Source organism: Camelus dromedarius, chromosome 7 (genome assembly GCF_036321535.1).
Source record: "Camelus dromedarius isolate mCamDro1 chromosome 7, mCamDro1.pat, whole genome shotgun sequence".
In the NCBI taxonomy this organism is placed as follows: Eukaryota; Metazoa; Chordata; class Mammalia; order Artiodactyla; family Camelidae; genus Camelus; species Camelus dromedarius.
The window spans coordinates 44,844,875-44,869,437 of NC_087442.1; the positions used below are offsets into that span (position 1 = coordinate 44,844,875).

Consider the following 24,563-nt stretch of genomic DNA (forward strand, 5'->3'; position numbering starts at 1 on the left):
AGACAGTGTGAAGTCAAGTGAGACTTTTTTCATAGAAGTTTTTTTTTAAAACAAGCAAAAGAGGCTGGTACAAGTCCAAGGTAACAGTATTAGTGATTTCCCCCAGTTATATCCCCTGCTAATCTTTCTTTTTTTAATAAATATTTTAATTTAGTAGTGTTTTAGATTTACAGAATTATTGGAAAAGTAGTACAAAGAGTTTCTATTTACCTCATACCCAGCTTCCCCTATTATGAACATCTTACATTGTCACAATTAGTGAGCCAATACTGATACATTACTAGAATTCAGATTTCCTCAGTTTTCCCCTGATGTCCTTTTTCTGTTCTGGGATCCCATGCAGGACACCACATTACATTTAGTCATCTTGTGGCCTTAAGCGCCTTTTGGCTGTGACAGTTCTCAGACTTTCTTTTTATTTGTTTATTTTTTTAATGACCTAGATAGTTTTGAAGATTACCTGTCAGATATTTTGTAGAATGTACCCCAATTAGGATTTGTCTAGTGTTTTTCTCATGGTTAGACTGGAGTAAAGTGTTTTGGGAAGGAAGACCACAGAGGTTAACAACCATTTTCATCTTATCCTATCAAAAGTACATGCTATAAACATAATTTATCACAGTTGATATTAACCTAGATTACCTAGTGAGGTAGTGTTTATCAGGTTCCCTCAGTGTGCAGTTAATCTTTTTTTCTCCTCTTTCCATCCTGTACTCTTTAGAAGAAAGTCACTGTGTGCAGCCCACATTTAGAAGTCTGGATTTATACTCCACCTTCTTGAGGTCAGAGTACCTACATAAATTATTTGGTACTCTTTCTTAAGGGAAATGTGTCTCTTCTCCCTCGTTCATTTATTTATTCAGTCACTTCAGTATGGACTCCCGGATATTTATTTTGATACTTTAGTAATAATCCTGTCCTGCTTCGTTTGTTACTCAGATTGGCCATTGAGAGCTCTTTCAGTTGGCTCCTGTATCCATTCCCTTATCATTGTGGCGGTTTGTGTATGAGGGTTTTGTCTCTTTTTGAGTACTTCATCACTTATCACTGTGGGGGGTTTTCTTTTTCTCTTTTAGCATTTCCTTACTTCCTGGCATTCTTGCCTACCTCAGTCCTAGAATCAACCATTTCTCCAAGGAGCCCAGTTCCTTCCATTGGAGAGTGGCATTAGAAACCAAGATCTGAGCACTGTGTTTGCATGATGCTACTTAGTCCCTCTTGGAAATATTAAGCTGGCATTTGAAAATTGTGTTTCAGTTAAAGCAAAATCTGCTCAAAATGCTATTAAATTAAACAATAGGTTTTTGGGGGTTTTCTTTTTTGAAAAACAGCTATGTGAAGGCCTTTGTTTTGGACTTTTCATATTCTCTTCATAACAACATGAAAAGTAAAGCCTTTTTTGTTGGGTTCTTTTTCTCAGATCACCTTTCTGCTTGTAGCCTGATAAGTTCCAGTCTCTTCCTTTGACTGCAACTCCTCAAGCATCCTTGGAAGAGCTGTGTAACGTTTTCATAAAAATCTTGGTAGACCTGCTCAGCAGGGCAGATTGAGTCCAGAAACAGCCCATGCCTCTGACTGAGTGGTTCATAGAAGAGAAACTCAATTCCTTCATTTAAATGTGTATGTGGTTAAGTGAGTGTTTGATATTCTGTCTTTTCCTTATTATTTCTTCTCTATATAGGGACACAAAATGAAAATATTTATAAATCATTTAATATAACAGGGGCAATTATTTTCCACATAGTCTTAAGTTAAAGGAATAAATGTACATTCTGGTCATTGTACTCAAAGCTTAAATGGCTTACAACCTGAAAATTTAGTTGAAGGTATAAGTTGCAGCTTTTTTTTAAACAAACAAAAATAACCTTTGCTAAGATTTGCAATATGTACAAGATATTAAATGAAATTTCATAATGTACATAGACTCAAGACATATGAAGTCCATAACTTTCAGGTCTTAAAGTAAAAAAAAAATTTTCCTAAACCATCACCAGATATAACTTAACACTATTTGCTAAGAAATAGACATTTCTAGAATCTGAAGGGGAAAAACTTTTAGCCTCAATCTCAAGTGAAAAGAATTTACTGGGGCCTCTCCCTGCTTTCCTTGCTCCTACCTCTACACAAAGCCGAAATCCAGGCCACAGACAAAAGCAGAAGATCCCAAGAACTACAGATAATACATTTTGCAAAATTACTTCCTATCAAAGAGACCAATCCCAAGAAAGAAGTAGCTTGTGGAGTTCTTGTGGTTCTTTTGTGTATGTGCGTGTGTGTGTGTGTGTGTGTGAGATTTAACATACTCTTGGCCTTTAGAATTTATTTTCTCAGTTAACAAGTTGATCTCTTTCTGGTGTCTCTGTGCCAAAACAAGATATAATGAAAAGAAACGTAACAGCCTTTGTTCAGGAAGTCTTTACCAACATCAAATTAATAGAACATGGGGTCACCTTGCCCTGGCCTCTGGCCTGAGGCTACATGATATTAGCAGGTTATTCTCTGATAAAGAGAGCACAGGGCCTGGCACATAGGTGCTTTATTATTGCTGTAGTTACTGTTGTGTTTAACAATATTTAAAGGTAATGTCTTCTGAGTGTAATTCCTGCTCATGCTGCTGTTACAATGTCTTCCTCCTGAGATTATTTACTGAGATATTTTCTAGGGACAGTGGACAGACGTGACCATTTTGTGAAATACTCATACCACATTTCCTTAAACTGCCTCAAGTCCATGGAAAATGGTATCAAAAGTTCAAAAACTAATCCCACTGATTTTATATTCCCACTGATTCTTAGAATTTAGGTGAACCTGGCAAATACTGGGAAAAACCCAAGAGAATCAAAATGAATTTTCTACCCAGAAAAGTTAATTAGCACATCCTAAGATAATCACTGCATTCGATTTACTCCTTTAGCCATTCTTTCTAGTATGTTTTATGACACAGTGTCTCTTGCTATTGGACAATATTGGAAGCCTGGCCTTTCTCATTTCATTCCTCACTGTCCCTGGGATCTCTTCCTTTTTTGTCCAGGTCTCCTGCTTCTGACTACTGTACATGGGGGTGAATGAGGCAGGCCCCCAAGGCTTTGCCTGTGCAAGACCCTCCCTTAGAACATGGGTTTTCTACTAGACCACAGTAAACTCCATCCTTTCCTGACCCAAGTAGACTGGACACTCTCACCATGAGTACAAACATGTTCATTCCTGCTTTATTCACACAGTTTGCTCAAACTGTAAATGCTTACTTATTTTCAAGCAGATTTGTAAGAGGAAATTAATTCAAAGGGGATAGTTCACTATAGAATCCATTGAATTGAACACTGGAAATATTTATTTAGAACAAATGAAAATCATTGGGTAGCACGGAAAACAAAGCTCATTGAAAGAGCAGTCACTACACCAGTATTTTCATGACTCCAGGGGACATCAGTCAGCTGGAATTCAGGAAATGTCCTGATTCTGTGTTCTCATGTCATCGCAGAGTTGATGTCCTCATGCCTTGTACCACGCGGACTAGTAGTTGATGTGGCACTTTTGAAGCAAAGTAAATAAATTGGGAAAGAGTTTAGTGATTAGCGATAAAATAATACTATACCCAATTCAAAAATGTGTTCAAATGAGGGAGTCTGTGCCAAGGGCAAGAAAACCGAAACACTTTACACAGAAACAAAAAGAGCCGACTAGCCTCGGAATTGACTTTTGCCCAGGCTTTTTTCTCTTACAAATCAATCTTAACTTCTTACGATATCTATGAAAGATCAGGAACTTGCTAAGAATCTCAAACTGTGAGGTATTTCAGAGAGCCCACCAAGATGCCAGGGCTGCTGAATTCAGTACAGGGTTGCATCAGTGTGGTGAGAATATACGGCAAAACCAAACAGAAATGCCTGGGATTGAAAAAATAGCATATGATGGAGAAGCAACATTTTAAAATATGTTTCTTACAGAAATTACTCTCATTATGTCATAGTCACAGCATCCTTAGTGACTTGCAGAAGCTGTTATATAAATTCTACCAATACTTAGAAAACAGTGGGGAAATTTTTTCTGTTAACAAGACTCTAATGTGAACATTTGTGGCATAACCTGTGCATTTATTTTGGCCTGATAAATATGACAGTACACAGGTTTCCTGTTGCTTCTGTGGGGTATCTTTGTGAGCACTTTATATGCAGTTCATCTTTGAAACCCTTTCTTTAGCTCTTCTGTAACAGCCCAGAGCACCTGTACTCCTGGTACGTGTTTACTGTTCACTGCTTGCATGAACTCTGTTGAAGGTCTGAATCATCCCTGGTTATATTTGCTGGAGGTTAAAAAAAAAAAAAAAAAAAAAGAACAAACAGAAATTGACTGTCTTACATTTCTGGAGACTAGAAGTCCGAAGTGAAGGTTTCAGCAGAGTTGGTTCCTTCTGAGAGCTGTGAGACACTGTTTCGTGCCTCTTGCCTGACTTCTAGCTGTTTGCTGGCAATCTTGGGTGTTCCTTGGCTCACAGATGCATTACCCTTACTACCTTCATGTTTACATGCGTTCTCCCTCTGTGACTCACCCTACTCCAGTATGGCCTCATCCTAACCAACTACACATGCAATGTCCCTCTTTCCAGATAAGATCACATTCTGAGGTACTGTGTGTTTCAACATACAAATGTGGTGTGGAGGGGCAGAGGAACATAAATTCACCCACTAACACTTGGTCTTGCTTTTTTTACATATACTTTATTGTCTAATTATATTTAATATTTCTCTATTCCATGGATTTCCTAATTTTTATTTTCTAATTTAGACAGCTCTCACACAGTTTTTCTTTTTAAATCTCTGCTGGTTCTTTTTAAGAATTCTGTTAGTTCTTCAAATGATAAGAAAATTATACTCTGGCCTTTTTAACTTGTTGGGGTTTTTTTTTTCCTTCAGTGTACTGGCCATTTTTGGCTTTTTGATTTCTAAACAGTCCTGTGTACACAAACAGGCAGTATATTTTGTTGATTGATTGCTTAAAGAAACAGATGGCCTGTTTGAAAGTTCGGTCCAAGATGGTAAGAGATCACTTTGCATGCTGAAACTGAATGCCCAAAACGATTCCATAAAGTGAAGTACTACAAACAAGAGGCAGGAATGGAAAGTAACTAGAAATTCTTCCTATAGTATTCCAAAAACTACAAAATTCATACATCTTCTGCTTCATGTTTTTATATCAGTTATGAAAGTTTTCCACTGATGAATTCAGTATGATTTATAATCAAAAATTGATTTAAAAGCAAATTTATCTTTTATTTGTCCAGCAAAATTAAGTTCCTATATTTTATGGTGTATATTCCACCAGAATGCCAACTCCATGAGTATAAGGGCTTTGCTCACTGTCACATCCCCAGGGATTAGAACAGTACCTGCCACAAAGAAGGGTGCAATAAATATTTGATGATTAAGTTTTTCAACTGTACTTCTTTCTATTCTGTTTTGTTTGGTTCACTCAACAAAATCTCAGAGAAATCTGCTCCCCGTACCCGATCGAACACCCCTACCACACACACATCTCTCGCGGTGCCACGTTTCCGACCTTTACGTCACCTAAGGATCTCTACACTGGCATTAAAGCCCGAAGCCAACGGCCGTTTCCTCCCACTGTGCCAACGAAGGCTTATGATACAACAGTTTTGAAGACAAGAGGTAAAATGTGACTTGAAATCAGAATAGTATTAATTCTTTTTACATTTGGAGTTTATTCAAAACTGAAATTAAACAAAGGACTCAAGTCACAGTAGTGTGACCCATCAGTAGATTAGGAAAGTTGTTCTCGACTGAGACTGTACTTTAAAATCAGCTAGGACCCCACCACAGACTAATTAAATCAGATTCTCTGAAGATGCTCTTAACTTTTCTTTATACAAAGCCTCCCATGGTAGAACCAGAAACCAAACATTGTAGAATTAGTTGTTTTTATTCTACTTGCATTTTCTATTTTCATTTCCTTCCTGTTGTCTCTATAGTTTAGCTTTGAAAAATTCCATCCTTAGCTCTGATGATCAGCACAAAGGACAATGTTTGGTTCAGAGCATAAGAGTCTGGACATGGGTGTAGCAGTTGTGATGAAATTGAGATCGTCACTGAAATAAGACTCAGAAAGTAATGGGAGCAGCTTGTTCCTCTTGACACCTCGCAGTGTCTTCTCACACATGCAAATCTTGGGGTCTTCTCATATGTGTTTCGTTAGAAAGGATAGTAAGCCCATACACTAGTTGTCAAGTCTCTCCCACACTAGATACCTCGAAATAGAGAAGAAACCTAGGGAGAAAGATTGAAGATAGCAAAGAGAAGATAACTAAAGGTGACAGAAAAGGTACATGGTAGGGAGAGATAAATATTTATTGAGTGGGTTTAGGCTGTGAGGTAGGTAAGATGAGAACTGTGCTATAATGCAGTTCCTCTGTACATAAATATTTGGACCCAAATATAAGAACAGAATACTGCCATCATCAATTTCAACCTCAGCAACTTATTAGAAGACAGTAAATTTTGAGAGATTTTATAGTGGAGTGTTTAAGAGCTTGGACTTTGGTGTCCAACTGCATGGGTAGTGTTCTGGCTCTGTCACTTACCATGGACCATGGGAAAGTTTCTTAACTTCTCTGCCTCTACTTCCCAATCTGTAAAATGGGGATATTAGTACCTACTTCATAGATAACAAATTAAGTGTTAGCAGCTACTATTTTTATTACATACTCTGCTACCATATATACCATATTGCTACATGCTACCATGTATCTCTACCATCATAATGATTCCAATATGTGTGCAACATGCTGGACCTTTTCACTGATAAAAGATAGTGAAAGTTGTATCAAATATATGTACATATAGATAAATACATACATATGTATATATGACACTAAATAGGATATATATAAGATAGGATATCTAAGCAATTGAAATTTTTATGATCTTGAGGGGAAGGGTATATAGCTCAAGTGGTAGAGTGCCTGCTTAGCATGCGTAAGATCCTGGGTTCAATATCCAGTACCTCCATTAAAGAAAAAAAAATTAAATAAATAAAGAAACCTAATTACCTCTCCTCTGGAAAAAATAAGGCTATTGATGGTCATTATTTTTTAAAAAAGAAAGTTTTATGATCTTATTAGGTAAACTGTTAAAGTAAATTAATTTTTTTCAATCCCTAAATTAGGTAATTTCTGAAATTAGTTAGCAAGAAATCACAGAAATGTTGAATGAACACAGAACACATGGAAATGTGTTGAATTTATCAAAACATTTTGCAGTGTAGATGTAGACCAGGGACTGAAGAAATAAGTTACCATCTTAATTTTCTGCTCTTCCAAGCATCTACCTGTCCTTGACCAGTTAGTTACTTTTAGGGGATTTTTAAAAGATGGGTATATTCTAATAACCTTTACAAAAGACCTTTCCAGGAAATAGTACTGCATTAGGTTTTCTACTCTGCCACTTATTTTAACTCTTCAGTTAAACAGTAGAAATAAGTAGCATATAGGCTAAGAGTGCAGACCCTAGAAGCAGATTGCCCAAGTCCAAACTACTGCTTATTTCCTTTGTGCCTCAGTTTCCTTATTTGTTAAAGTGGAAATAATACTACCTTCTTCATAGTAATGTTATGAAAAATGCATGTGATGATGTATAAAAAGCCCTAAGTACAGTACTGGCTCATAGTAAATGTTTGTTCTTATCACATATGGGGATGGGTGCTCAGAACCTGCTTTAATGTGGACCTTATCACAGGACCAGAGGAAGCCATGCTGTGTTTAGTAAAGCTTATCCAACTACCACTAATACCTAAGAAGCTGTATTCTTTAAATGTTCTCTTTCAATATCTTTTTGGTAAGCAAGTGCTAACTCTACTTCTTGATATTTAGGCAGGGAAAACCTAAAACAGGTAGTAAAAAAATGTATTTCCTGGGCCTTCAGAGGAAGATTTACAATTTACCTAAGAATCCCTTTCATTAATAAGATACCAGTGCAGTGCCCCCTTGTTCTGCTGACAGAACTTGGGTTCGAGACTCATTCTTCCTCTGTGTCGCCCTCATGCTGCTCATTAAGGGAAGCAAGAATTCAAAGCTATAACTATGTAACTAAAGTGTGCACTCACATTCCTCCTACCTCCTATTATCTTGTTTCTGTTTATTGTACCCGTAAACCTCATTAATTAGAAGACTGCTTTTCTGAAAATTTTTAGGTAATCTTTTTTTTTTTTAACTTTTCAGGTAATCCTTACAGATACGAACTGCTTGATTTTCCCATGGATTCAGAGAAGAAAGCCTTGGCTTGGCCAGGACAGGGTGTATATTATGATGTAAGTATTTCTTAAAATGTGTGTTTAAAACAAAGTAAAAATGTTTTTACTCTATATGTTTGTAAAAATCCAAAAGATAGTTTGGTTTTATTTTCTATCTGGATGAAAAATTTGAGATTTTGACCATGAGTCACTTTTTTGTTTTCTAGCTGATTTCATATCCTTTTGGCAGATATGTAACGTTTCCACAATTTATTCTTGATTCATAACATGTGAAGTAACTCCAAAGACTCTCCTGGATCTCTTTCATTCTTTCAAGCAAAATCAGTATCTGAGCACCTCAGAAATATGAGAAGTCATTCTGGAGGCCATAGTTTATTCTGTCAGTTTCCCTCATTTCTACCTGCTCATTAAAATGCTGCTGTCCTCATGTCACACCCCTTGGCAATCTCAGTTAGCTCCTCTTTCCCTAAGTGTGAAATCCAGGGCTTTAACTGAGCTACAAAAGACTCTTCGATTCTGGCCTTCCTACAGCCTGGCTCTGCTTGCTGGTCCTTGAACAGGTTCATGGCATGCAAGTTCCTATTCCTGGAAGGCTAACCTCTCAGGCCATTCTGCCCGTCTCATACTTGCTCTTCAGGGCTGAGCTCAATCCTCATTGTTTCTTTTGCACAGAAAGTGAACCAAATCAAGAGGCCTATGTTCTGGTTCCTGCTGTGACTGCCATTTGTTCTCTAAGTGATATTAGGCATTTTGTTTCTTTTCTCTGAGCTTTAAAAAATGTTTCGGTATAATTTCAGTAAGATCTGTCCTACAAAATTCACAGGATATGAGGGTCATATGAAAGATATGAAAGCACCCTGAAAAATAGAAAGTGTTTCCGTTTATAAAGAATTATTCCAACTGAAGTGATTCCCTCTCTTCTGACTCTACAACACTTATAACCAGTAACTTTGCACATGTATTTGTATTTCATCAGCTAAATTAAAGGCTCTTTGAAAACAGAATATAATATGCATATTCCCCACAGCACTTCATACATAAATATTTTGACTGATTCATTTGATTCTTCTAATGGTTAATCCCACTTTCTTAATCTATTCTAATTGATCTTAGTTGTCAAACTTCCAGTCATTCTTCTGGCACATCCCTAATCCTAATCAAGTTTTGCACTTCCCTGGACAAAGAAATAAAAATAAAATTGATAACTGAGTTTGTTGGGAGTACCTCATGACTCATCCTGGCTCTAAAACTTATCAGCTGTATAACCCTGCATAATATACTTAACACTTCAGTACATCAGTTTCCTCATAGATAACACAGGAATAATAATGAAATCTACTGACAGGGTTGTCTTGAGAATGAAATGCATGTAAAAGCACTCAGTACCATATTAGCACATAGTAAGCACATACTACATGTTAGCAGCGCTAAGTATTTTTATTCCAATGATTATAACACTTTGTTGACCTACCAACATTAAGAAATGGATAGTCTCAGAAAAGAGAATACTCTAATAAAAAGGGTTTAACCTTTAAAAAACTTAGTGCTGGGACTTGATTTTAACTGAGTATTTTTTTCTTTTTTAAATTGAATTATAGTTGATTTACAATGTTGTGATAATTTCTGGTGTACAGCATAGTGATTCATGTATACATATATATTTATATATTGCTTTTCATATTCTTTTCATTATAGGTTATTACATGGTATTGAATATATTTCCCTGTGCTATACAGTAGGGCCTTGTTGTTTATCTGTTTTATATATAGTAGTTAGTATCTGCAAATCCTGAACTCCCAATTTATCCCTCCACACCACCCCCTTATCCCCTTGGTAGCCATAAATTTATTTTCTATGCCAGTGAGTCTGTTTCTGTTTTGTAAATAAATTAGTATGTGTCATTTTTTTTAGATTCCATGTGTAAGTGATATCATATGGTATTTTTCTTTCTCTTCCCAGCTTCACTTAGAATGATGATCTCTAGGTCTCTCCATGTTGCTGCAAATGGCATTATTTTATTCTTTTTTATGGCTGAGTAGTATTCCATTGTATAAATATACTAAAACTTCTTTGTCCAATCATCTGTTGACAGACATTTAGGTTGTTTCCATGTCTTGGCTATTGTAAATAGTGCTGCTATTTGAACATTGGGTGCATGTATCTCTTTTCAAATTAGAGTTCCCTCCAGATATATGCCCAGGAGTGGGACTGCTGGGTCATAGGGTAAGTCTATTTTTAGTTTTTTAAGGAATCTTCATACTGTTTGTCACATGGCTGCACCGAACTACATTGTGTAGGAAGGTTCCCTTTCTCCATATCCTCTCCAGCATTTATCATTTGTGCATTTTTGAATGATGGCCCTTCTGACTGGTGTGAGGTGATACTTCATTGTAGTTTTGATTTGCATTTCTCTGATAATTAGCAATATTGAGCATTTTTTCATGTGACAGAATATTTTAAATGTCATTTTGCCTTCATCCTTTTACATTACATGTATATGAAGCTTATTATGCTTTCAAGAGTCACAGAAATCTTGATACCTCTTTCCCACTCAGACCCCAGAGCTGGCCCTAACTTTTTGCTTGTTGGCCTGGCCCTGTTTCCCCCATCAGAGTCATTACTGCTCACTAGACCAGTCACTCTAGTCAGCACCTCTCCTGCTACCACTCTCTTCCCTCTGCCATCTTTTCTCACTGGCCATTTCTAGCCATTCAGAGCCAAGCCAATCAGAACATTCTCTTTCCTTTTATAACTGGCAAACAAATGTTAGACTCTTCTGTATCATTTTTGTCATTACTTGCTCAAGTGGCTGAAGACTTATTCTTTTCATTTCTCAAGAAATCAAGCATTTGGCCTTAGTTTTGCAATGTGAAACCATTATTTAGGATAAACTCTACCTTGTAATCATCTTTTGAATAAGATGAGATATAATCACAGAGGAGAGGTCAAATGCCATTAACCTTCCTAACCTTAGACTATTTGAAATATTTTACAAACCATTTTCAAAGCCTAAATGAGCCTACTACCAATTTTCCATAAATATTTAGAAAGACCTTTGGCTTTCCTTGGAAAGACAACTCACTCATGTCACCCTTACAAAGGAGTGTGGTTTTCCTTCTTGAACCAGCTGCCATCTTCCAATCTGAAGTGTCTACCCTCCTCCTAGAGGTATTCCTCACTCCTAGGACAGTTCTGTCTCTCTGCAATAGCATGCATAATCCACACTCATCTTCCAATAACGATAATGAATTGGACTAACAGACAGGCACCTCCTTTAGAAACATGTCATCTTACCAAATAACTGGTTGCCCACAGTGCACCTCTCCATGCCACTAGCACCCTCAGTTTCACCTTCTCACCTCCTCATCCCCAGCAACCAACGTACCCAAATAGGAAACACTCTAAGGCACACTCTTCCCTACCATGCAAGCTCCCCATTCACTGTGTTGCCCCATTGCTTTTCCTTCATTCTATCCCAGGCAGCCCTTTCCTCCCACTGTGCATCCTCTTGTGCCTTCAACTCTCTCTCTTCCAAAGTCCTAACTAGATACCAAAGAAGCATATCTCTGCCAGTCTCTTATTTGCTGTATCTTCTTTTATTCATTTCATAAGCAAATGACAAAGTTCCTAATCATGATTTCTTAATGTAAAAATGGTACTGATACAATATAATTAAGTGAAATATGATCCAATAAAGACCCAGTAAGTGTCCCCAGTGCTAAAGTCTCTCTAGAGGGCAAAGTGGTCTCCATAATAAACCTTTTCTTGCTCCCCAATAAACCTATTAAGCCCCGTCACTCAAGACTAAAACAAAACAAAAATATATACTTAATTTTTGTTTCACTGAACATATTATAACAATATTAATTTCTGTTATTTTATGGCAGTTTATGGATTTTTGGTGCCTAGCACAGGGCTCTTAGAAGCTTGCACATAGTTTTGCATATCATAGGTATTCAGTAAATGTTTATTAAATAATTTATGAGTTACATAGATTTTACGGGCTATGCTGGGAATGTAACAACCATTTATATAGCACTACTCCTCTGGGAATGTATTCCTAATTCAAAACACCTAACATCACTCCTTTGCAGACAAGAGTTTCTGCTGAGATACTTATATCTCAGGAATTGGAATTCCTTCCTGCTTTGTACTTACCTTCCATATCAAATACAGGCTTTACCCTGTGAATAGCATATTTAACCATTGAATACCTATGGAGTGAATGATTGCCAGCAGCCCCTATCTCACTGTCCTCTCAGAATAACATCACCTTAACATACTGAAAATTGGCCAGCTCTCCACTCTCAAATGTTTCCTGACTCTTAAAGAGTTCCCAAGACACCTCAGGCTACAATAAATGTCACATTCCCTATTTTCCTCCTCTGTGCCTTTGACTGCATTCCACGAGTTCACTGCTGTTAGTTAGACTAGGTTAAGAAATAAGATTAATCTAGAACAATATTTGAAAAAAGCCCTTCTTATTTCTAAATAAGCTGGCTTTGCAAATCATAATAAAGAGAAGGAAAATGAAGAGAGCCTTCTTTAGCCCTGGATAAGCAGGCCACATATTTGTGAAAGGTTTATAGAGGTGGTTATTTAATGCTTCTTGAGACAGTTTTTTACTATGTGACTTTTATCATGACTACTCTATGTATGTAATATGGGGTTCCCTCCAACCTTACAGGGTTGCTATAAGCAGCATTACCCTTAGGCCCAGGAACTTTAAAAGGCCCCATACTTTATAAGGCCTAGCTCTGGCCTTCTCTAACTGTGCCCCTTCTATGGGGCAGGAAGTTTATAGGGACAAGAGGACATGTCCATTTGGAGTCCATGGTCCCCAGTCTTCTGCCCCAGACTGATTCTGGACTGCATATTTCCTGACAAAATAGCTTTGAACCCAGTTTCAGGGCCTTCATGGAGTCTGTTCCTCAAGTGAATCCTCCCAGTGGTTGACCATGCTGCCAAGCTAGTACAGACCTTTAGGCTAAAGGGGTGGCCAAGAGATGGCTGTTTGCTGGAAGTAGAGGTAACAGGTATATGGCGCGTGAGCTTGAGAGGCAGTGTATCCACATACACAAGGCACCTCACAGTTCGGGATCAAAGTGGGAGTAGGAAGAAAGCAGTAGGGGTGCTGAGACCAGCAGCCAGTGGTTGACTGTTTCTGAACCACCGTGTCCCAGTACAGAACTCGGGATAATCTTAGAAGTCTAAATTTGAACCTGGTCTTCTAGGCTGTTATGAAGATATATTGACAAGGTAGGAAAATGAAACATATTTATTTAACAGTTTATTTGCTTGGTTTATAAATTAAACTATTTAGACTAATGGAATGTGGGCTCTCATTGTACTCACACCCCAGGACCTGAAATGTTAGGGTGGGCCTGACTGCCAGGGCAGCAAGTTCATAGGGTTCAAGAAATGTTCATTCCGTACTTTTCACCTCCATCTATACTTCTGCTTTTGCTGTTACTTTGGCCCCCTTTCCTCTGCATGTCACTCAAGGCCTGCTTCCTGTGGGATTACCTAACATGGCCTCTTGTCTCCTCCCAGCCCCACTTCCCTGTTCAGCAGGAATCAATCACTCCCTCCTCTGAACTTACAAATAATTTTGTCTTAACTTCTTTCATAACAGAAAGTTACTTTTCATCTTCTAGTCATTTATATTCACACCTTATCTCCCCTTCTAGCCAGTACGCTCCTAGTTGGCCAGATTAGTTTCTGATCCATCCTTGCTTCCTGCCACTACCTTGCACATACAGGTGCTCAGTCAATATTTATTGAGAATCATCGACCTGAGAAAAAGTGAATTTCTAAGTAACCAGAAAGACTACAGTGAAACTCATTCATTCATTTACTTTTGCATTCATACCTTCTTTTGAAAATACAAAATCAAACTCCATTGGTAAAGCAGTTATGTCTCCCAAATGAAAATTTTTATTCAAATCTGAGTGACTTAACCTTCATCAGAAATTCATAAAGGAAAGATATCATATGGTGTCATTTCAGGTGGGGAAAGAGAAGTGGGAGTCACACAATTTTGGCTAAACTTAGCCAAAGGAGTACCTCAGAGCCCTTTATATCTCTAATAAAATTTCACCAGAGGTAGAGTATCTCCTAGAATATTTCTCCAAAGTACATTTTGAGACTCCTTGCTAATGCAAAAGATTTTTAGAAAAAAAACTCACCATTCCTTTGATAAAATATTGTGTTTAACTCTAAATATGGTTACAGTTGCAGAATATTAGTAATTAATGAAGAAAAAATAGTATCTGACTTATGCCTGGAATTTCCTTTACCACCCCCTTCCTGCTGAGATAGTGAATCGACCCTCATTCTACAGATGACATTAACAGCAGTGATCTTTTATATTCATATTCTAGTTTCCTGAATGTGTTGAGAAAAACAAGCCAATATTCTACCCAAAACCACCTAAAACCTTCGCTCCTAACACTTCTTTAAATTCGTGGGACCCTATTAACTCTCTGAAAGAAGCCAACATACAAAGAAATCTTGAGAGGTCCCACTGGATCACTTCGTACAATCATGATTTTACAGGTATGAGTTCACCTTAATACAAGTAAAAAGAACAAAATTGGACTATTTGACAAATGCTGTTACAAGCTTTTATCTTCTAATATTTCTCCCTGTTTCTTAATCCAAGTACTAATAGAAATAAGGTGGGAGGTAAGTTCCTCTTGGTAGTAACTGAGAAGTTAAGTTCGTTTTCATTTTATCGGTTCTGATTATGTTATAAAGGGAAATAGGTAAGTTTTTCTATAAAAGGTCATTTAAGTGCCATTCTTCATTTACTTTAACCAAATAATAAGATGTAATGTTTCCATTAAGGTCTGGGGCCCATGAACCCCCTTGAACTGGATGATTACCATGAAAAGGAGGTAGCAGAGTTAACTGGACAGATAGGATTTGACCCAGAGCCTGTAAGTAATTGTAGTCAACTCTCAGTTATTTAGGGGGAAGGTATCCAGGTAGTGAGCTCTTTCTTGTTTTGCCCACTTTTTATTTGCTTTGTGAGTATGGTGACCAAGCTAGCAAAGGGAAAACTTAACTCAATTCAGAAATTAATTAATAGCCCACTATTTCGAAGATCAAGCAGGGTTTCTTTTCCTCATCACGGTGCTGGGTTTTTGGTTTGGTTTGGTTGGTTTGGTTTGGTTTGGTTTGGTTTAACAGATTGTCTGCCATGCTTTCGCTGCTAAATTTACAAAGGAATTGGTTTATGAACATTTACCTAGTAATTTAATGTGATTCTTAATAAATTCCTTGAATCTTTGCATATTTTGTATCTTGTACATTTTCACTGCTTTTGAAGAGATAGTCTTCTTGCTAATATCCACATAATTGAGAGTTGGCTGAATTACAATCAAAAGCAAATAAATTCTCTGCAAATATCAAGAGATTTCTTAATTGATTGTATGAAATGGCTTGAAAGAAATGATCAAGCCCTATAGTGATAGAAGTTATAATCTCTTGGCTTAATTATGTAAATGAAACAAAATGACCTAATAGTATACATTTATGTTATTTTATTTGGGACCTAAATTTTATCCTTTAAAACTGCACAGTTGTTAAAATTAGTATTTTCAAAGATGTAGACTGGAAAGATACCCAAAAGACAACTATAAGATATCTCAATATGAACTCTTTTTAGACTGAACTGAACACATTTATTTTACATTAGCTTCAGTATTTCCCATGACGATATAAATCATAACACCAGAAGCAGTTCCATAGACTGTGCTTTATCATTCACTGAAGGGTTTTTAATTTTCTTTATTTCTCACTTGCAGCAAGCATTCTCTCAGCCTAGAAAAGACTATACATATACTCTGACATTGCCAAGTGAGCTCAGCAACTGTCTAGATTTCCCCAGATTTGACCCTGTAGCATCTAGCCCCTCAGGAAGCAGCTTTATCATTTTTACAAGGAAATACATGTATAGTTATACAAAGGATGCTTGTCAAGTATATCATATGCAAAATTATTGTGCAAATAAAGCAACACCTAAATTTTTATTAATAGCAAGATAAAATATGCTTAAAATAGTTGGAGGTTTAAAAGAGTGTTTCAGTGAATCTTGCTGGTTTCTGATTAAAGCATAAATAACAGACTCTGGGAGGGCATGTTTGTATTCATTGAAATATTTTGTTGTAGTAGAATAAAATAAAGGTACTAAAAACTGCTCCTTGCATAAAGGGATACTATCAAAGTAGGACATGATATATCATATGCCTTTCTGTCTATGATAAATTTACAGTGCATTTCAAAGAGCTGGGATTTTTTTCCTTTTTTTTATAGTATCTACTTGAACCTGATTAACTAAACGTTATAATAAATTTGTTGATAACACTATGGAAACTCCGTCAACTATGAACAAATTAGATTCCAAAAGGATGTTCCTAAGTCCATTTTATTTTCTAAGTCCAAATTAGAATGATTATTTTCTCATCATTCTTATCTTTATTATCTTTGCCATCAACTCCATCATTATCATATATCAATTCTTTTTTAGTTTTCTTTCTTCAACATATTATAAAAATGTTTAAACATACAGAAAAGTTGAAATAATTTTACAGTTAACACCCATATAGATTCTGCTATTAGCATTTTACTATACTTATTTTATCACATATCTATCCATCTTTCCATCACACCAATCATCTGTAAATACACTGGTTTTTTTTTTTGTATTTCAGTGTAAGTTGCAGACCTTAGTATGTTTCAACCCTAAACGTTCAGCATGCATATCATTAACCAGAGTTCAGTTTTTTTTCTTTTAAGGTAAAATATACATTTAGTACAATTGCACAGATCTTAAGTGTCCATTCAATGAACTTTGACAAACGTGTACACCTTCATAACCCAAGCCCCTGTCAAGATATTGAACATTACCATCATCCCAGAAAGTTCCCTCATGCCTCTTCCAAGTCGACTCCTCCCTGTTCCTCCTGCTCTACCACAGATATATATCTATTAATAACCCTTTGACTACTCTCACTGCTTTTGCAGTTTCCAGACATGATTGAGTTCACAATACTTAAAACGTCTCAAAAAGAAACACAGATACGACAGACTCCCCTCAGACCAGTGTTTCTCTAAGCATAGCACATCACTGGCCTCAGCATCACCCAAGGGCTCTAGAAAGCAGATTCCTAAGCCCCACTGCAGACCTTCTGAATCAGAATCTCAAAGGATCAAGGTCAGGAATCTGTTTTTCTGCCAGCTCCATGGTTGATTCTGATTCAACCAAAGTTTAAGAACCCTTGCCTTGACCTAATAAAGAAGGCTTTGTCTGAGATTTAAATAACTGTATGTAACTGTTAACACCATCTGTTGGTGATGGGCAGAAATTTGTTCCAGTAGTTCTTTTATATCTTTGAAAATTTGAAAGCAAAGAGTTCCTGCACAGAGAAATTTCTCTATAGCCAAGTAAAAATATGCCCTTATTAGAAAAAACAGGTAGAGGAGAAAAACATGTGCTTATTAGGACCCAAGTTTCAGTGTCTTTTTCTTTATTTTTATTTATTTTATTGAAGTATAGTTAATTTAAGTGTCTTTTATTTTTATTTTTGTCTTTATTTTTATTTATATATTTTACTGAAGTATAGTTAATTTATAGTGTTGTGTTAGTTTCAGGTATACAGCAAAGTGATTCAGTTACATATACATTATTTTTCAGATTTTTTTCCATTATAGGTTATTACAAGATATTGAATATAGCTCCTCAGTGTCTTTAAATAAATATCAAAGAACACTGCAGTGTATACTCCTACCCTCTCCTATGTTTACTCATATAGTGAAAACGGGTATGACTTTTGACCTGCCATTTGTGACAATATCCTGACAATGCCAGATTTATTAACTAATTGATTTTCTCTTTTATTATCCCACCACTGCAGCAAGAAAAATTCCATCCTGTCTTAAAACCCACCCAACCCTTGGAAGGACGAATTGCCCGATTGATTCAGAACCGACGTCCTTTGGAGGCTGTTGTCCAAAAAAGACCACCTTCCTGTCCCGATTGTACCCCTAGAGTTTTGTGTACTTTTCATACCTTAGTACCCAGTTCTACAGAAATGATGGCTCTCAGAAATAATATGCCCACAGGTGTGACCCATAAAAAACAGAAAATTGAAGACAAGATTAAGGAAGAACAAAGCTTGCTATCTACCTATGCATTTCCATCTTGTTACCCAGCAAAAGATCTGGCTAATATTTCTGACAAACCATTTCCAAAAATCACGGATACTAAAAAGACAGAAGATTTGTACTGGAGACAGCTGTCATTAAAGCCCCAAACTATACCTTACTTTAACCCAGACCATTACATTCAGTATGAACATTTAAATCAGTATAACATGTGTCAAAACCCCGTAAGCCTTAGTAAGCATGGTCTTTTACAAAATAAATCAGACTTGGAAGCTTTCAATTTAGAACATTTTTTAAGTAAGCCAGAACGGTTGACCTTGAATATGGGAAACGATGAAGAAACAAGACCTATTCTAGGTTGGATTCCTAGAGCTGGAGTGGCCAAGCCTCATACCAACCTGCTGGAGCTTAAGTACTCTTTTTCAAAAACTGAGGCACAAAAACGTTTCCATAAATCAATTCTAGAAGACTATAAAGACCTCAGGGATAAGGAGCATTCAGGGAAGAAACACCAATTCTATGGCCATAATTCTTATTATTTCTATAATTGAGATATTCATCTTTCCCTGCAAAACCCAGCCTCTTGCAAGAAAAGAAAAAATATAGCAGAATTTTTTCCTTGTTGCTGGAATCTGTTTTCTAGAGAAGCCATAGGAACTTGTTAATGAGGTTTATGTTTTCAGGAATTTAAGTTAGGATCTGGTCAGAAGAACCCAGAAAACATCATGTTCTGACTTCAAACGTTTTAACAATTTGGCAATAAAATATTTGAACCAGAAAAAATGTACTGTCCTTAATCTCATTTTCAAATTATAATCCAAGGAATTTTTCCAAAATCATGATCAACAATGTATATGACAAAGATTTACAAAAAATGAATGTTTGAAAAAACTCGAATTCCCAATAATTGACAAATGTCTATACAAAGTAGAGTAACTTAATAAAATAAATATGTGAACACTGTCCATATATGTAAAAGTTTGTACAAAATAAGATTAGGTGACAAGACAAAACTCAAATGCCCAGTTAACTGAGGGACAGACAGCTCTACAAACATTACCTTAATAAAGTCAGTATGTGGGCCCTGTTCCTTTATGTAAACATGAACAAGATAGGTCAGCAGAAAAGACGAAACCTAAAATGCTCTGCATGCACAGACTCTAAGTTGCATGTTTCTTCTCCTTTAACCTTCTGACAGAGAAACATAACCATTTCTTTTATGCAGAAAAAAATGATTTTATTGTGAAGATCTAGCAATGGCTTTAATTAGTAACTGATGAACTTTAATTGTGGCAAGAAAGATAGTGTCTTGGTCTGTTTGGGCTGCTATGACAAAATACCATAAACTAGGTGGTTTATAAAGAACAAACATTGTTTCTCACAGTTCTAGATGTTGGGAAGTCCAAGGCCATGGCACTGGCAGGTTGGTGTCTGGTGAGGGTCCACTTCTTCATTGACAGCCGTCTTCTCACTGCAACCTCACATGTGGAAGGGGCAAGGAATCTCTCTGGGACTCTTTTATAACAGCACTAATCCCATTTGTGAGGGCTCTGCCTTCATGAACTAATCACCTCCCAAAGAACCCCCATCCCCTAATAATCTTGGGGATTGGGATTTCAATATATAAATCTGGGGAGGGGGAACACAAACATTCAGACCAGCTGATGATGGCTTGATATCAATCATTCTAAAGCCAAACATCACTATTTTTGGATGGTATCCACCAAGAGTTTAGCTAATCCCTAAATGCAAGTCAACTCATTTAATGAGCCAAGAGGTACATTTTAGACATAGTTTATTATGGAAAGTTCATGAGGAAGTTCTATGAGTGTTTTGTTGAGATTTCTCTCTTAATTTTTGTTTTTGTTTCATGACCAACATGTCATTTGATTACACCCTCTTAAAAACTATTGAGCTAAAATTATAGAATTTTTTCCAAATTCTATAGCACTAGTTATATTAGGTGTGATAGGTATTGTGGGAAGCAAAAAGTTACATGGTAAAATAAAACTGGGGACAAGAAAGCCGATCACGTGACTTAATCATGGGATTCTCCATAGCCTTTATTTATTTATGTTTGTTGTTGTTGAAGTACCATCAGTTACAATGTGTCTTTCTGGTGCACAGCACAATGTCCCAGTCATGCGTATATTTGTTTTCATATTTTTTTCATTAAAGGTTATTACAAGATATTGAACATAGTTCTCTGTGCTATACAGCAGAAAATTTTTTAAAATCTATTTTTATATATAGTAGCTAACATTTGTAAATCTCAAACTCCCAAATTTATCCCTTCCCACCCCACCTTCCCCAGTAACCGTAATATTGTTTACTATGTCAGAGAGTCTTTCTGTTTTGTATATGAGTTCATAGTGTCCTTTTCTTTCTTTTTTTTTTTTAGATTCCGCATACAAGTGATATCATGGTATTTTTCTTTCTCTTTCTGGCTTACTTCACTTAGAATGATGATCTCTAGGTCCATCCATGTTGCTTCAAATGGCATTATTTTATTCTCTTTTATGGCTGAGTAGTATTCCATTGTATAAATATACCACAACTTCTTTGTCCAGTTGTCTGTTGACAGACATTTAGGTTGTTTCCTTGTCTTGACTATTGTATATAGTGCTGCTGTGAACATTGCGGTGCATGTGTCTTTTCAAATTAGAGTTCCCTCCAGATATATGCCCAGGAGTGGAATTGCTGGGTCATATGGGAAGTCTATTTTTAGTTTTTTGAGGAGCCTCCATACTGTTTTCCATAATGGCTACACCAAACTATATTCCTACCAGCACTGTAGGAGGGTTCCCTTTCTCCACATCCTCTCCAGCATTTATTGTTGCTGGACTTTTGAATGATGGCCATTCTGACTGATGTGAGGTGATGCCTCATTAAAGTTTTGATTTGCATTTCTCTGATAATTAGTGATATTGAGCATTTTTTCATGTGCCTATTGGCCACTTGTATGTCTTTATTGGAGAATTGCTTTTTTAGGTCTTCTGCCCATTTTTGGATTAGGTTGTTTGTTTTTTTGTTACTAAGTTGTGTGAGCTATTTATATATTCTGGAAATTAAGCCTTTGTCATTTGCATCATTTGCAAATATTTTCTCCCATTCCATAGGTGGTCATTTTGTTTTCCTTATGGTTTCCTTTGCTGTGCAAAAGCTTGTAAGTTTAATTAGGTCCCATTTGTTTATTTTTGTTTTTATTTCTATTGCCTGGGTAGACTGCCCTAGAAGAACGTTGTTAAGATTTATGTCAGAGAATGTTTTGCCTATTTTTTCTTCTAGGGGATTTATTGTGTCTTGTCTTATATTTAAGTCTTTAAGCCATTTTGAATTTATTTTTGTATATGAAGTAAGGGAATGTCCTAATTTCATTGATTTACATGCTGCTATCCAGTTTTCCCAACACCACGTGCTGAAGAGACTGTCTTTTCTCTATTGTATATTCTTGCCTCCTTTGTTGAAGATTAATTAGCCATAGGTCTGTGGGTTTATTTCTGAGCTCTCTATTCTGTTCCATTGATCCATATGTCTGTTTTTATGCCAACACCATGCTGTTTTGATTACTGTAGCTCTGTAGTATTGTCTGAAGTCTGGGAGGGTTACTCCTCCAGCTTTGTTCTTTTTCTTCAATATTGCTTTGGCAGTTCTGGGTCTTTTGTGATTTTAGGATTGTTTGTTCTAGTTCTGTGAAAAATGTCCTGGGTAACTTGATAGGGATCGCATCAAATCTGTACATTACTTTGGACAGTACTCCATAGCCTTTAATATGTAAACATCTTTTGGAATGTCTGAGGTGAGGGGGAATGGTGTACATGTTTCTCAAACTAATCTGATCCTTTTATTATAGCAGATATCATTGGACTAGAACTCCAAAGAATAAACTTTGGAAGATGCAACTCAGCAGTACAGGAACTGCACATTTTTCCCTGGGTTGCACTGGGGCACAGGTGCCCTGGGTTGTAGAACTGCATTCTAACTATGGGTATTCATCCACCTCTATGCAGAAGTGTGCAGCCTTCTCTTCAGACCTCTGTCTTAATCATCCTCCTCAGTTCTCATAAGAGGACATCAGCCCTACTCCCAACTCTGCTGGCTGTTAAGGCTAATGGATCTGGCCTTATTTGGTGACAGAGAGTATTTACACTCCAAGATGTTCATCATAAACTCAGTTTTGAAAAATCTTTATGGAGGCTTCCAGACTAAGGTAGATTTACTCCATGCATCTAATTTAACCTACTCTAAAAAGCACATTAAAACTACAGGAAAGTTTTTTGGTTTGGGTTTTTTTTTTTTTTCACTGTATTTTGGTTTTGTTTTATCCAAAGCATAAACTAGCCAGGTCAGTAGGGGGAACAGAGCTGAGACATTAGGAACAATTTAGAAAGGAGATGATGGAAGATTGATCTGAGCTGGCTGAAGGCACTAGAATCCTAAACTGGCAGTGAGGGAAAGAGCCTGATTTATACAGCAGAATCCTCAAAAGGCTCTGGAACTCAGTGCCAGGAGTGTCTGGTCTAGGAGTAAAGGAAGTGGGTAGGGTGGGGATGGAAGTTTGCTAAATTAAGGAAGACTGGGTTTAAGCTAAGACACTGTTGGCTCCTTAAGATTCTCTCTCTGCCCACCCCCCAACCCCACCCCCTCTTCCCGCATCCAGTCCCCAGTGCTAGGCAACTGCCCTAAATCCAGAGGGATTATTTTCTGAAGAAAGGTTAAAAAGAAGGAAAAAAGTATTTCTAGCATGGATAACAACAGGCATAGCTGAGGACTGCATACTGTTCCGAAAACAGGGGATTAAGTATCTCTATAATTCAGGGTCCCAGCAGGAAACAGACTCTCAGAGGATTTCCCTGAGGGGAGTGCATTGAAGGAACTATTTATAAGAGGTGGGCAGGGTTAAGGGAACCCTGGGTGAGGCACCCAGAAACTAGCAACAGCAAGACCACTCCTAATCCTCAGAACAAGGAAAGGACCCACTGTCATGTCATAGTGCCTCCCATTAGCCAAACCCAAGTAGAAATCCGGAGCAAGGGGATCCAGGTGATGCAATTCTTAGAGAATGGTGTCCTAAGGCAAAGGAAGGGGAAAATGGATCTAGATAGGCAAAAAGAGGACAACCAGCACAGTGAGCTTATAAATACTGACTCCTGAGTGATGAGAGGTGTGGCTCCCTCCCTGACTAGGTTACCAGATCAAGTCTCCAGGAGAGAGATTTCCTAGCTGAGTCTGAACAAGGCAATGCTCTCCCTTCTCTCAGCTCTCATATTGTAAACAAGCATCCTTTTTGCAGTCTACTTCCTGCCATGTTTTTCACATTTTGTGCCTTTTTTGGGTGATTTTGCTGTTTAAAATTATCCCAAGGTAGTGCTTGCCCAGTGTCCCTACATACAGGGAGTCTGTGATACACCTTACTGAGAAAATGTGTCTGTTAGATGTGCTTCATTCAGGTGTGAGTTCTTACAGTTGACACCAAAAATGTGATTGATAAAAGAAAAAACTGATCAATTGGACTTCATCAGAATTGAAAACTTTTGGGGTGTGTAAGATCCTGCTAAGAGGATGAAAAGCTACCCTACAGACTGGGTGGGAGAAAATAGTTTACAAACCACATATGTAACAAAGGACCAATATCTAGAATATATAAACAACTCTAAAAATTCAACCTAAAATAACAGACAATCCAGTTAGAAAATGGACAAAAGACATAAAGAAACATTTCACCAAAGAGGCTAAAGATTTTCAACATCATTAACCATTAGGGAAATGCAAATTAAAACCACAATGAGATATTATGACACACCTACCAGAATGGCTACAATAAACAGTGAAAACACCAAGAGCTGGTGAGGTTACGGAGAAACTGGATCACTCATACAGTGCTAGTAAGCTCTTGAGAACAGTTTGCCAGTTTTCTAAAAACTAAACATGCAGCTTCCATATGATCCATAAACCGTACTAATGCACATTTATCCCAGAGAAATGAAGACTTTTGGTGACACCAGCATCATGCAGGGGTCTCAGCCAACCTTCCCTCCCCACTCCCCCCTTGTATGAGCTTTACTTCCATTCTGCAGGGCTGCTTTTAAAGGGTAAGGCTCTTTTACTTCAGCAAAAGTCTGTAAGGTGGC

The 24,563-nt window shown here is 37.1% G+C and overlaps 1 protein-coding gene across 1 annotated transcript in view; it reads left to right on the forward strand.

Annotated features, from left to right (window-relative positions):
• The window catches only part of SPMIP4 (sperm microtubule inner protein 4), a 38,218-nt gene extending 19,235 nt beyond the window's left edge, over positions 1–18,983 (forward strand). Inside the window, exons 5-9 of the mRNA XM_031455070.2 lie at positions 5,485–5,666; positions 8,231–8,319; positions 14,646–14,820; positions 15,112–15,203; positions 18,183–18,983. Of these exons, the coding sequence (XP_031310930.1) occupies positions 5,485–5,666; positions 8,231–8,319; positions 14,646–14,820; positions 15,112–15,203; positions 18,183–18,983 (1,339 nt within the window). The remainder of the gene's footprint in view (positions 1–5,484; positions 5,667–8,230; positions 8,320–14,645; positions 14,821–15,111; positions 15,204–18,182) is intronic.
• The last annotated feature ends 5,580 nt before the right edge of the window (positions 18,984–24,563 follow it).